This window comes from Clavelina lepadiformis, chromosome 6 (genome assembly GCF_947623445.1).
Source record: "Clavelina lepadiformis chromosome 6, kaClaLepa1.1, whole genome shotgun sequence".
In the NCBI taxonomy this organism is placed as follows: Eukaryota; Metazoa; Chordata; class Ascidiacea; order Aplousobranchia; family Clavelinidae; genus Clavelina; species Clavelina lepadiformis.
This window is the reverse complement of record NC_135245.1, coordinates 19,051,976-19,065,220: the sequence shown is the minus strand read 5'-3', so window position 1 is coordinate 19,065,220 and position 13,245 is coordinate 19,051,976. Positions and strand designations below refer to the sequence as shown.

Genomic DNA, 13,245 nt, shown 5'->3' with positions numbered 1-13,245 from the left:
CCTATAGCTTTTAGGTTATAACATGCAACAAGGTATTGATCATGAATTTTATCAACATAAAGTTCTACCAATGTTTGATTCCTTGTGGCCATAATGTCGTGCACACTATAATGACAGCAAAATTAAGATAAACCAATTCTTGTCCTAACTCGAAGGTTTCTTATAAAAAACTTGTCATTACATAAACTGGATACGCTTATTAGCAAAACAAACACGGCCGATATTGTGCAAGGTAAAAGTTTATTCACACGACAATGTTACAACAAACGGTAATTTTCAACAAAGGCGATAAGGTTGCAAAAACCGACAACGTACAGCTGCAAAAAATTAGTTCAATTTGGCAGCAATGCTATGGAGGCAGTCCGGCGAGTTTTAGGCGACCGTCCAATCTAAGAATGAAATTTAGCTGGCTTTGTACAACTCAGCTTCAACTATGGTCACTCAATTGACAAATCCTAATCACTGTCATCGTCTTCATCTTCTTCTTCAGAGGAAGAAGCAGGAGTTTGTTCTGCTTCACTTTCCTCCTCGCTGTCAGCTTGTGGAGAAGGAGGAGCCTAGAGAACAAGAGTTAAATAAGAAGACGGACTAAATCTAATGCATTCTTTTAAGAGTTGGTATTCAGTTAGCATTTTAATCAGACATCACAAGACAATAAACTATTATGCAATCTTTACTGTGCTAGAAGGTTCTATATAGAAGTTTCAAAAGTAACACTGAATGTTATTTACACCTCTAATAAGGAAAGTGAAAAAGCTGGGTACAAATGAGGCTACAGCAAATTATCGTTATGTAACTTACCTTCTTTGACGATGATTTTGGTTTTGTTTCCTCTTCGGAATCCGATGAAGAAAGAGAATCACTCTCAGTAATAAACTCTTTACTTTTATACTTAGTTGGCGTTGTGTTAGTCGTCACTTTTCCTGTATTCTGACTAGACGGCTTTGACTTAGATTTTCTATAGTACAAAAACATTTATCAGTGAATTATATTGTCAAATGTGCCACTGCGTATAAAAGTACATAAACTCAACATCATAGTACAAGCTAAAAAACCTATTTAAATGTTTGGCATGGTTAGGAGTAACCCAACAACTAACTGCACTCTCTTAAATGATTAAAACAGCTACAGGCATCAGTTTTATATGATGACAATCAGACGTGGCAGAACAAATGGCATGAACTTACTTGACCGGTGGAGATGTAGTGCTGGCACCACCACTTTGCTTATACTCACGCATAGACACTTCATATACTTCTTTGGCCTTCCTATACTTCTGTTCATATTTCTACGACAATGAGTGTGCACTTAAATTATTTAATAGTATACAAGGATATAGTATGCATTACATGAAGGCAAACATGAGTTGATAATGCCCTGTGGTAACCAAGCATGTAAAAAATAACATTGATCTGAATAACATTGATACCATTTTGTTTAGATTATGGACAAACAATCTTATAATTGCACCTCTTTAACACTACGGTCCACTTTGCTCCACTGTTGTCCTGCCAGTTTGGAAAGTTCTGTTATGCTGATACCGGGATTTTCATGTTTAAGTTTTGCCCGGTTGTCGTTAAGCCACTGCAGGTATGCTGATGGGGGTCGCTTTGGTGCATTCGGATCTTTCTTTGCCTTGCGCTGCATTTACAACTTTGATTAAAACCTACTTGTTGGTAGGATCCTTTTATGTAACTCCAAGTTGAACAAAGAAATATATTTAACAGTTATCAGCATGATAGCTATTAGATTGGAGCATTGAATAAAGTAGGCCCATGCCATTATAGAAACAAGGGGTGTAAAATATGAAAATTTTAAAGTATCCACTCAATTTTGCTTGAAGCAACGTGCAGAGCTGTTTTGTTCTCATTGCACAAAATAAATATGGTTTCTAAATTTATATAAACTCAGAAATGTCAAATTGTTGTGACCACTCGCTCCTATTTTTATTTTGCGTAGTCTTGCCAAAAAAAAGTTAACGTTATAGTAAACATAGATTTGGTTTCATTCTTGGTAGGTTAATAGTGCGAGTTTTGTTTAAAATGTACTTGATGCGTAGTGTAAGCATCAATGCAAGTGCAAGCAACCATTTTATGTTATATAATACAGTAAAATTAAAAACAAAGTGAAAATGTGTGTTCATTCTTATTCGATTTCACACTGAAAAGTTTGTTTCCAATTGATTGAGTGGTGGTAAAAAAAATCAACTTTCAAATTGGGTCAACTTTGACACCTTTAATAGGAACACTATTGCAGTATAACTGTGATTTAAGAATAAAACTAAGCAAATAACAAAAACTGTTTTTAATGAAACCTTTCTTGATCCAGTTTCTTTAGGTGCCCTCTCTTTTACCACCTTCTTCTCTTTTGGTCGCTTCTTAGGTCTTTGTTCTTCTTCCGAATCTTCTTCTTCTTTTCCTGACTCGTCTTCCTCCGAGCTCTCAGCATCAGAATCAAATTCCTCGGCGACCTGCATTCAAGAGTTAAAACTAAGACAACGAAGCCGGGAAGAAAATAATGGTTCAAATGCACGCAAGTTTAATTGCAGTCATTCTAATTTTCTTGAACAAAAAAGGAAAAACTGCACTGTTGAAGGAACAGAAGAGGACGAAATCTTATCACGCTTTGCTCCTGCTTAAGATATTACGCCAACACGAAGCGAGGCAGTAGTAAGCATGAACTTGATGTTTCCTTACATCGTTTTCGTTTTGTTCCGTCGGTTGGAAGTCCTCATCCTCACTTTCTTCGTCATCGTCATTGTCTTCCTCATCTCGAGCCGCCGCCTCCTGTTTCATGCGTTCCATATATGGGTCATGGACGTCATCATCGTCACTTTCTTGCATCGTGTCGTAGTTGATTCCACCCTAAATAAGAACTTGTTACTGACTGGAAGCAGAAATGCTGCTGATGTCGATAAACCAACATATAAATAATAGTGTTGTAACTACAAGTTCAACGAAAACTAGATAGTTTTCTTGTTTTAAAACACTTTTTATTGCAATGCATAGAACGTTAGCACCTTTCCAATATTCTTTATCTTTAATTTCTTGTTGCTCACAAAATCATACAACGCGGCGTACTGGTCTCTGCAAAAAGCATTTTAAGCACTTCAAACCATCTTTTTCATCTTACTTTATATTTCAGCAACTCAGCGTTCCTTGGAATTTCACAGAGTAATATTTCACGTTAACAGAATGACCTTTAACCTTTCGATATTGCTGAAGACATAATTTCCTTTGCTTCGTGTTTCAACTTCAAAATCAAACGATCTGTTGATTTTTGTCGTTCCTCTTGCAAAGTTCACGGTCGCTATTTCATCAAATCGAATATGTACGGGTGGCTTGTGCACATACATAAAGCCTCGCTCAAGGGGGTACAAAAATCCAGATGATGCTTTGTAAGTGCACGTGATTGACTGAACGCCACCAACTCTGCTCATGACGAGTTAAAAATTACTAAAACAGCAGGAAGCACAGCAGGTTTTTCATGTTAAATACATGGTGTATTTAGCACATAAGCAGACATACTACACAGCAGTTTTAACGAATGAATGCGTTTTAAATTTTAATACGTTTAAACGCCGTTTTAAATTCAAAAAAATGCTCTAAGAGCAACACTTTATTTTCCTTACCCTTTATATGAACCTGGGACAGTTATTTTCCGTTGCACCAAGTGTTTCACTACACGACTGACCACTTCGTACATTGGCCCAGACATCGTTTTTTGTAGCTTTCCATCAAAGCGCTCTTCTATCTCTTCGCTAAGAATTACAACCATGAGATGGAATTATTACTAAACATTAACAAAACATTACAGTGGTATCAGTACGTTTTTGTTGTCTGGATCTGTTACTGTAAAAGCAACTTACTCAGAAAGAGTCAACTCGGCAAAAAGGTCGTCTTCTTTATAAAAGAGAAGAATAAGAAAATGATATCGTGTCTGGCCTTGTTTCAGCGGAGGATCAAGACTAACCTGAGAAAAGTATTTGTGACATCATAGATGTTACATTATATATTTATAAATGTATGTAAAGGTTGTCTACTCTATAACTCAGTGGTTTCCAACCTGGGGTTAGCAAAGGTGTCTCAAGGGGATGTGAGCTATATATTAAGTCCTCAGAAATAGCGTATTAAGTAACAGTTCTGAAGTTGGGGGTCCGAAAGAAAGGAATTATTGCAGCTAGGGGTCCGCAAGTAGGAAAAGGTTGGGTGAAACTGTTTAGATTTAACGCATATGAATGTACCACAAAAAAAATCTGGCGCTGGTCTTTGTGAGGAAGAAGAAACAGTCTTAAAATTGAGGTGTACGTGATTTTGTAGTCAAACGTCTTGCCGTGAAGTTGAATAAACTTTGGGTACATTCGAATGTCATATCGACCTCTGCAATAATTTCCAGGTTCAATATCAATGCAGACGCACAGTGGATAGAGATACAGATTTACTTGCCATTTACACAACGTATTTTTCGTGCCAAAATCAATATTTCAACATAGTAGGTACCTTGGTGTGAGACATTGCAGGTCTTGGAATATACAAATGGCATTTCCTTTTACTTGGAGAACATCGGCCTTCGCCATGACGCTTTCATGGAATTCCTGAGGTGATGATTGTTTAAGTTTGAGTAAAGTAATATATATATATAGAACATAATTGAAAGTGTGTACATAACTATTACTATATAATATACAATATCTGCTTTGTATCAAAGCAGATAATGAATATATATAGCATATGTATGCACAGTACATAAAGTTGAAAGTACGCATATAATTATTACAATATACAATTTTAAGTATTAAAGCAGAATATATACAATATACACTTGTATAATTAATATATACATATTGAAAATTTAGCTTGTGGGCAATAACCAGTTTTTAAGGTGAGTTTACCTTCACTTTATCAACACTGTCGTCCTGTGAAGGAGGAATGTAGAAACGCATCTCCATTAAAGAAAGCTCGGAGTCATCATTCTGGTGAAATTCCAACGCCACTTCGTCTTTGCTCTGAGTACACTGGGATACGTTTGAGAGCGGAATTTCAAATGATAATTTTGAACCAACGTCGAATTGCATTTCATAGCCTACATTAATAGAAATTGGATTAATTACTTTATGAGTCAACTCCAACAAGCAATTTATGACCGGTCAAACATCATTTAAATACGTATGCATGTCGTCATAAGTGTGTCATCTACAATGCTTGAAATTACACAATTTACATTAAATTTTTGATATTTACCCCATTACACAACTTAAAACTTTGTTCACCATGTACTGGCACTGGTATCTGATTAAATCTATCCATCTATATGCATATACTGTATATGAAATACCAGTAAGTCAAAAATGATGCCATATAAACCACAAATTTAGCAGATTGTTCATTCCGTAAAATATAAAAAAATTTAAAACATAGCCTACATAGGTATATAACTATATATGTATAACATTTATATATTGTCTGAAATTTTTACCTTGAAAGTCAACACTGCCCCAGTTCCAGCCTTTTCCACTCAGTTCTTGTTGCTCAACCTCCATCCCATATCTGGACTTGACGAAACTGTTTATCCTTTCAAATTCCTATACAAAATGAAAGGTTGACTTGACATCAAGTTACATGGATCTTGCATTTGACTTCTTACAAAAACTGCTCTATAGAAATCTAAAGTGATGCAAACAAACCTTGTCTTTAAATCCGTCAAATTTGAAGATGTGACCATTTTTCAAAGTTAGTTTCAGTTCATTATCTCGTGCTACCCTCCTCCAAACAATACCAGACACGTCGCTGTTTGCTATCGTATCGATCTTACCGGTCTTGTTGTTTTTAAAGACAAACTTTTCGCTGAGGATTTGGAGTCTGCCATCGAGCTATGAAATGTACCAAAGACATTTAAGTTACATGAGCTAAGTTCTGAGAAGCACAAGTCATTAGAAGAATAAATGCACGACCAAAAACACTAGCAATCATTTTATTTTAAGACAGCAAACTCAAAAGCAGTGAAAATAATTGCTAGTTTCTTTGCTGTTGTATTTGATTCTTTAAAGTTATATGAGATCCGGACAGCCAACTTTTTTTAAAGATTTGTTTAAATACTCTCTCTCAATATATATATATATATATATATATATATAAATATACACAACATTAACTACAATGCCATAAGTTGTGCTATATCACCATAATACCAAACAATCATATAATGAAGAATATGTGTTCATATACAACTATATACAGTATGTCCATATGGAAAGTAAATCAGTTGCTGATGAAAAAGGGTCCACGCAGAAATAAAACGTTTTGCAAAATGACATGCATTAAATACTCAAATTTTTGTTTAATTTTACAAATTGGTGTTAAAAAGACTTTATTTGCCTTGTTTCTTTATCATGTATATACTGATGTGAACATGAAAACGCTTGGCGTACACGTTAAGATGTTTTGAGAGCACATACCACACTTTCTATCATAATGTCAAATGACTGTATTTTATAACGAGCAAATAAATGCATAAAACAACTTTCTGCACCAAATATATCTGGCCTAATGACCTAATATACAAACTGATAACTAAGAAGGAGCTATATTACACTCTTTCATTTCTCTATTCAGTTTGAACTACTGCATGACCCATAGTAGAAAGCATGGAAACCGTACCCTCAACATTTTTCAAATTTATGTTTGGTGCACCCGAATGTCGCTAAAAATGAGGGGCCACAGGATTTGTGTTTTGGCTAATGTCTATTGCAGAATGAAAAATAACTATTTTTCACACATTTTACACGTCCTGTACCCAGTCAACCTAATTTTGACTGTCCTGCGCAAGCAAGGTCTCAGCGAAAACTGCCATAGGTTACTCTGTAGTCTGGCCTGCTCCTAGTCCAGTGGAAAGTGTCACTGCTGCACGCACGAGATTCATTAACGTGCACACAGAATTTTTTATACGATTTATAAAAAAAAAACAAAGAAAAGCTGTTTGTTTTAACGACAATATATAATAAATAAACCAAGAGTTGAGGCTTCCGTGCACTCTATGAGACGAAAATCTGCAGCTTTGCATGGACGATTTCTCTTCAAAAACTGCCTTACTTTCTAGTCGGAAAGATAGACACGACCTATATGATAATTGATAATTCCATACCATTGCTCCACGACTTTCTTGAAAAATGTCCTTAAAATCCAGCAATTCACCATTCATCGCCATGGTTACAAACAAACAACAAATTACACAAGTTTTTAATACAGTTTGTCTGTTAAAAACAAATCTTGCTGAAACCGGTCATATTCTAGTGTTCTGTCAGTTCGTAGTCTGACCCATGGCCATAGACCTGCACACATCCAACACTGGTGAAAAACCTGAACTGACAATTTTGTTGTTCAAGGCTCAAGAACCGCGAAGAAAAATGTTTTTTTTTATAATCACTTCGTTTCGGGAAACACACGTGATAAATTTGTTTCTCCTTCACCATTAATCATGTATTATCGTTTATGTCTCTGTGGTTTAATTTAGATTGTATTGTATTGTATTGTATTGTTTATTTTTAACTAACTGTGTGGAGCGAAATTTAAGATACCAACCGTTGTAGTTACAGCACAATAAAACACATGTTCACAAACAATTAACGAGAAGGAAAAAGTGGGAAAACCCAAGGTCTTAAAACATCACCCGATTCGTCTGCTTTCCGCCCATTGAAATGGGTGGAAATGCGGTATTATTTTCCCATTAGAATGAAAGGAAGTATGTCTTTCTTACCCTAGAGTAAAACATATGCATTTGGAATGGGGAGATGTTTACTTCGGCAGAAATATAGTTTGTGGGAAACCCCATTGCTGAAAGCAGGTCCATTTTAATGGGCGGAAAAATAGACGAATGGGGTTCACAAACCATATTTGTGCCAAAGTAAAATTCTCCCCATTCCAAAGGCATATATCTTACTCTAGGGTAAGAAAGGCATACTTCCTGCCATTACAATGGGAAAAATTTCCCGTACTCTGGACCATTTTAATGGGCGGAAAGTAGACGAATGGGGTGAAAACATGCAAGATAACAATAATAGAATTGTACCGGTAGGCCTACTATAAGATGGTAGGTTAGCATGGACACCGAACCCGCTAAATGAAAAGAGGCACTAGATGCTCAAAAGCTTGACTGCCTGCTTATAAAATAAAGTGAGAATATACCAAATAAACATTATAAAAATGCAGGCAATGAAGACACACTTAAAATTTGTCGACATGCATTCGTTTGATTTATTAATCATTACCGAATTACAAACAAAGACTCATTCAAGTTGGCTATACCATATTTGGATGCATGCAGGGGACTTTTTTGTTGAGCTTGACATGATTGATAGAGTATCTTAATTGACCTTCTATAAACATCGGGAAAAGTAACGATTTCCACGGCAACTTGCTCCTCCGTTGCAGTGGCAATATTGCCAAGATCTCCATCCTCTTCGCTTGATGCAGTTTGCGCCTTGCTGGCACTGTAAAACATTATACAGCTTTTAGCGTAGTTTACGCCAAGTTGCTTAGCCTACATTTGTTGTACATGTTTAGGCTAGAGCTAAACGGCTCCTATCGTCCAACGTCAGATTAGTTTCGTGCTGGTTGTTTCCAATTACTTGTTTGCAATTGAACTTTTCTTGTTAGCTTCCTGCTTATTTATTCTAAATCAGTTACACACAGAACACACACATATATAAGGGTTAAAACCCGTTGTAAATTTATAAGAAAAATAACTGTTTCCCCAACATATTTTCGATTACTGACAATGTCCCGCATGTCAAGTTTTTGCAAATTTATACAAACAAATAAGTTTCAAATCAAAATAATTTTATGTTCAATCTTATGGTCTTTTTTGATGAAGGTTTTTAGAGTAACGTAAATTTCTTTTATTAGTTTGCGAAAATTTTATAAGTTAACCAATTTTAGCTGCGTTTCAGTAGACTACTTGAAGAAGTATAGACCTACCGGTAACAAATATTTGGTAATAAACCTTAATCCGTTAGTCCTTCATTGTTAATTTTGAAACCAACAGACAACAGCTGTTTATTGCATTTTCATGAAAAAATATATAACCTAACGATTTTGAAGTTTTGATAATTTTGTCGCTCAGGATAACGATTAACCTAAATAGGATACTGTAGGCTATATATGTGCTGTACGTGCTCGACGCTACCTTTCTTAATTGTTTTCTTTTAAAGTCTGTGAATCGAAAGAGATACATTATACGACCCAGGATAAATTATTGATATGCGTTAAGTGGTCACGTTAAATTAATCATAACGAATTGTATGGCAAATCACTTTTTTGTTACTTTAAAAATTTGTTTCCGGTGTGGAATTTGAATTTCATTGAACTTCTATTACGACAGAAGTCACTTACGTAGGGAAGCTCCATTTCCATAAAATGTCTTTTTGAAGCTGGAACTGCTTCGTCATCCTGTTGAATTCCTGAAACAATTACAATAGTTTTTGCCACAACTGTTATAGCAGTATGTGAGGAAGGCTTGGTCGCGATCTACGTATAAATTTTATAATTGAACAAATCTTGTTGGCTGAAAAGTAGGCCTAATGTACATATGGGGATTACCATTTTGCTCCAGTTGCCATAACAATAAAACAACATCCTTGTTTAGATACGAATTGTCTTCCTGATCTTCCTATAATCAAATGGCCATAAAATGATTTATAAAAATTACAAATATGTTCTATATTTGCTATCATGCATTGCAATACAAGCATAATGAAGGTTTTAAAGTTAATTTATCGCAATATTTTAAAGAAAATAAATAAATTTCAAATTATATATTCACCATTTGCAACCGTTCAATCAAGTTAACCGGATTCTCATCATAAGTTAGAGCATCAGCAAAACATATCACACCGATGAATAAAAACCAAACTCCACAATTCACGGCTGGAGATGAAATCATTTTTAACCTTCAGAAATGTGTTCTATTACATAATAAATATAAGTTTATTCTGCACTGCATATTGTAATGTCAGTTGTAATTTTACACTCGTCTGTCTTGGTGTGGTTTTATTGCTGACTGAAATGTGGGGAAAATTTGGTCTTTTGTATGTTTCAGATATTTTGCCTACTTTCGAATGCATTATTTAAAAGATAGTTTTAAAATAAGATTTCTAGTATTGTCAGGCGCCATAGAAATATTTTAACCACAGAAAGGCTTATGTATTATGCATATTGCTTAACCTTCTTCGCTCCACCTGGTTGGTTAATAGGTTGTAAGCAAGAATATTTATTATTTTTATTTATATTTGACTTGTTGCTTTCATTTCAGCGCATCTGCTGTAACATCATGAATATGGCAAGTTGATACAGCAGACATCACAACCACAATGCTCAAGTTGCTTAAATAGCGGTTAATCATAGGCCTATAAATTCTTACAGAGCTGTGTTACGATGCCAACCGATAGCAGTGACGACGCAAAATAAGAGAAATATCAACTTTCAACTAAATTTATTCCAGTGATATGGTCATATTGCATGTACTGCATATAGTGCTTGACAATAGACCGCTTTCTACATAATTCATGAGGTGTAATTATGACTTAAAATATACCGAAGATACGAAGTTTCAGTGACGCATCGTCCACTTCAAGTGTCGATCGCTACAGACAAATATCTTACAGTATGTCGTTTGTGTTATATGTCGTGTGACCTCATCAATCAATGTTCAGAAAGGAAAGTCATTGAAGGACCTCATAAATTTGCTGGAGTATCAAAGAACAATGGATGTTTACACCAATGCAGGTTGTTCAACATAATGAACACAATTTACGAAACCGAAGAAACAAAAAATACGTAAAACACGTTACGCAACACAAAGCGTGCCAAATCAAAGCCGAGTGTTTAACATCAATTGTAAAACGCAATGCTCCGTCGGAAAAACATTGCAAGCTCGAAAAATACAAGCATCGGATAACACATTTCATTCTAACAGTTGAAGAGAAAGAACATGAAAAACCTGGCTTTGTTTCTATATCGAAGGTTTCATTGAACTTGGATTGGATTGTTAGATCATAGGAGATAGATTGAGGCTAGGTTAGGTTACTACGTTATTACTTTCAAGTAGAAAGTAATTTTAAATTTAATTTTTTTTTCGATAAACTAGATACTGCCATTACGTATTCAAGGTGAAATTTACAACAATTTATAGATTACATTTCTTACGTTTTCACAAAAAATATGCACACTTCAGTAGCAATTAAACCATTGCAAAACTGTCGAATTCAGAGCCACTTAAATACATCTGTAACCGCTTCTGCTGGTCATTTCGCAAGACTTGCCACGCGGACATGAGCAACTTTGGATTTTTCGTCTTCCTCTAAGTAGCATACAGCGGCTGCCGAGTCCACACTAACGATTAGAGAAAATTTGGTTAAATAGAAGTTTGAAGTTTGAAGTTTGTTTGAAGTGAACTGTGCATGCATTGATCATTTATTGTTTTGCTGAAAAGTTTCATAAAAACTAACCTTTGGTCTGTTTACGACGATATACATTCTCTTTATGATGTCATTGCTGCCGTCATCATCGACGTCATCTCCGTCGTTGTATGGAAACCAGTAAGTTTTGCTAGCACGAGCTTGTATAGATAGAGAAAGAAAATAAATTAAATTTAACAAGCAAGGACAGTTGTAATGCTTTTAAACAACCAATAGCCAGGCTGGATCCATTCAAAATTCAAAGATTCAAAGATTCAAATTCAAAGATCTCCCGCGAACAGTTTTTACCTTTTTTCAGTTTGCTAATTTGACTGAATTAAACAAAGTTGCTGCAAAATTCGCTCGCGAAAACTTTCATCATGTTACCGGCACAAGATCATTCGAAATCATTCAATTATATGTTTGAACACTGCGGTTATGTTTCGCGAAGTATTATCAGAACTTTAAGGAATAATATGCATAAAAATTCACAACTTAAAAGTTAAATTATACGTTAAAATTAGCACTGTTGTTCTGTTTATAGTTAGAATTATTAAATACTGGGCTTCAAAGATTGTTGATGATTTTAGTATTCTTCAGTCAAAACTTACCGTCCAAATCATCGAATAAGCTTTTGTCCTCTGGCTCCTTGAAAATAAAGAATATGGCCGTATAACCTGCTGCTTCAACTCAAGTTTAATTTCGTATTACTATTACTTTTATCGTATTACTAAATTTTTTTGCGTCTCTTATTCGCTTGGTTTTCAATTTGTCAAAGATACTGAAATTTACTACAAACCAATTTAAATCAACAATTACGTTTTAATCAGATTGTCTGCTTACTTCATTGGTTGTTTGTTTTAAAAAATCCATCGCTCTCTGTATGACGTCATCATCATTGTTTTCATTGACGTCATTACTTGCTACGATTTCCGCATTTAGTAGCAGCGCACATAAGAACATTGCCAACAATCGGTTCATTTTTATTGCTCTAATTACTGTAAGTTGATTTCTTTCTTTGAAAACGATAAAAGCTTCAGATAACTTGAAGTATTTTGTGAATTTAACTTTTTGGTTATCGAATGCAAGATTATTTTGAGCGCAGGATTATCTTAATAAACCTGTACAAGTGGTTGCCTGCGCAAACTTGTGCTGTAAAAGTCGCACCTTGCCACTTTTTAAACACAGACAAACAATTACAGAAAAAAACCGTTACATTACCATTTAAAGTACATTACATAAATTACATTACAAAGTACATTACACATTAATGTAAAATTACCATTTAAACCATTAAAGAAAACCAATTTTGTGTGCTTGCAGCTTGTCGAAATAAAATCCTGGCACTGAGTTATCTAAAGACGCCATCCAAGCGCTCTTTTAAAGCGAAAATGGCCAAACTCCCTTTTTTGTCTTTCTAAGTTGCTCTTTAAAGCTGGGTTCGTAATATTTGACAAAAGGTTTTGTTCTGAACATACCGCAAGACCGTAATCCTTCTGAATATTTTATGGAAACCAAAAAAGAATAATTGCAAATAACGTTTGAAGAATTTTCACAAAGCACAGCCGCCAGGATTATTGGATTATTTGGAATGAAGTCATTCTGCGGTTCGTAGTTAATTAGGCAGCAAAAGTGATTGACCCGGCTTTGGGAATTCTTTTTTTTATCGGCAACGTTGCAGTATTTCTTATGATAACCCGAATTGGCATTTGCAAAGAAGTATGGTCAAACCTCTAAAGGTAATAATTGGTTTTCACATTATCGTTAGTTTGTCGAATCGAAATTACGCGCTTTAA

At 35.0% G+C, this 13,245-nt stretch overlaps 3 protein-coding genes across 3 annotated transcripts; all 3 read right to left on the bottom strand.

Annotated features, from left to right (window-relative positions):
* Positions 1-223: 223 nt before the first annotated feature.
* LOC143463005 (FACT complex subunit SSRP1-like) lies at positions 224-7,327 on the bottom strand. Its single transcript, XM_076961353.1, has 16 exons — positions 7,141-7,327; positions 5,684-5,869; positions 5,476-5,581; positions 4,892-5,082; positions 4,500-4,594; positions 4,244-4,379; positions 3,869-3,972; positions 3,632-3,760; positions 3,207-3,431; positions 3,020-3,086; positions 2,697-2,864; positions 2,315-2,470; positions 1,471-1,641; positions 1,188-1,288; positions 802-958; positions 224-557 (listed from the first exon to the last, which is right to left on the bottom strand). The coding sequence occupies exons 1-16, from the start codon at positions 7,201-7,203 to the stop codon at positions 456-458; spliced, it is 2,157 nt and encodes a 718-aa protein (XP_076817468.1). The 5' UTR covers positions 7,204-7,327; the 3' UTR covers positions 224-455.
* A 758-nt stretch (positions 7,328-8,085) lies between these two features.
* On the bottom strand, positions 8,086-9,956 carry LOC143462949 (uncharacterized). The gene is made up of 4 exons (XM_076961267.1): positions 9,817-9,956; positions 9,594-9,663; positions 9,387-9,454; positions 8,086-8,485 (listed from the first exon to the last, which is right to left on the bottom strand). The coding sequence occupies exons 1-4, from the start codon at positions 9,934-9,936 to the stop codon at positions 8,372-8,374; spliced, it is 372 nt and encodes a 123-aa protein (XP_076817382.1). The 5' UTR covers positions 9,937-9,956; the 3' UTR covers positions 8,086-8,371.
* A 375-nt stretch (positions 9,957-10,331) lies between these two features.
* On the bottom strand, positions 10,332-12,487 carry LOC143462433 (uncharacterized). Its single transcript, XM_076960601.1, has 4 exons — positions 12,293-12,487; positions 12,061-12,097; positions 11,501-11,610; positions 10,332-11,384 (listed from the first exon to the last, which is right to left on the bottom strand). Exons 1-4 carry the CDS (start codon positions 12,428-12,430, stop codon positions 11,268-11,270), a joined length of 402 nt encoding a protein of 133 aa, XP_076816716.1. The 5' UTR covers positions 12,431-12,487; the 3' UTR covers positions 10,332-11,267.
* Between the last annotated feature and the right edge of the window lie 758 nt (positions 12,488-13,245).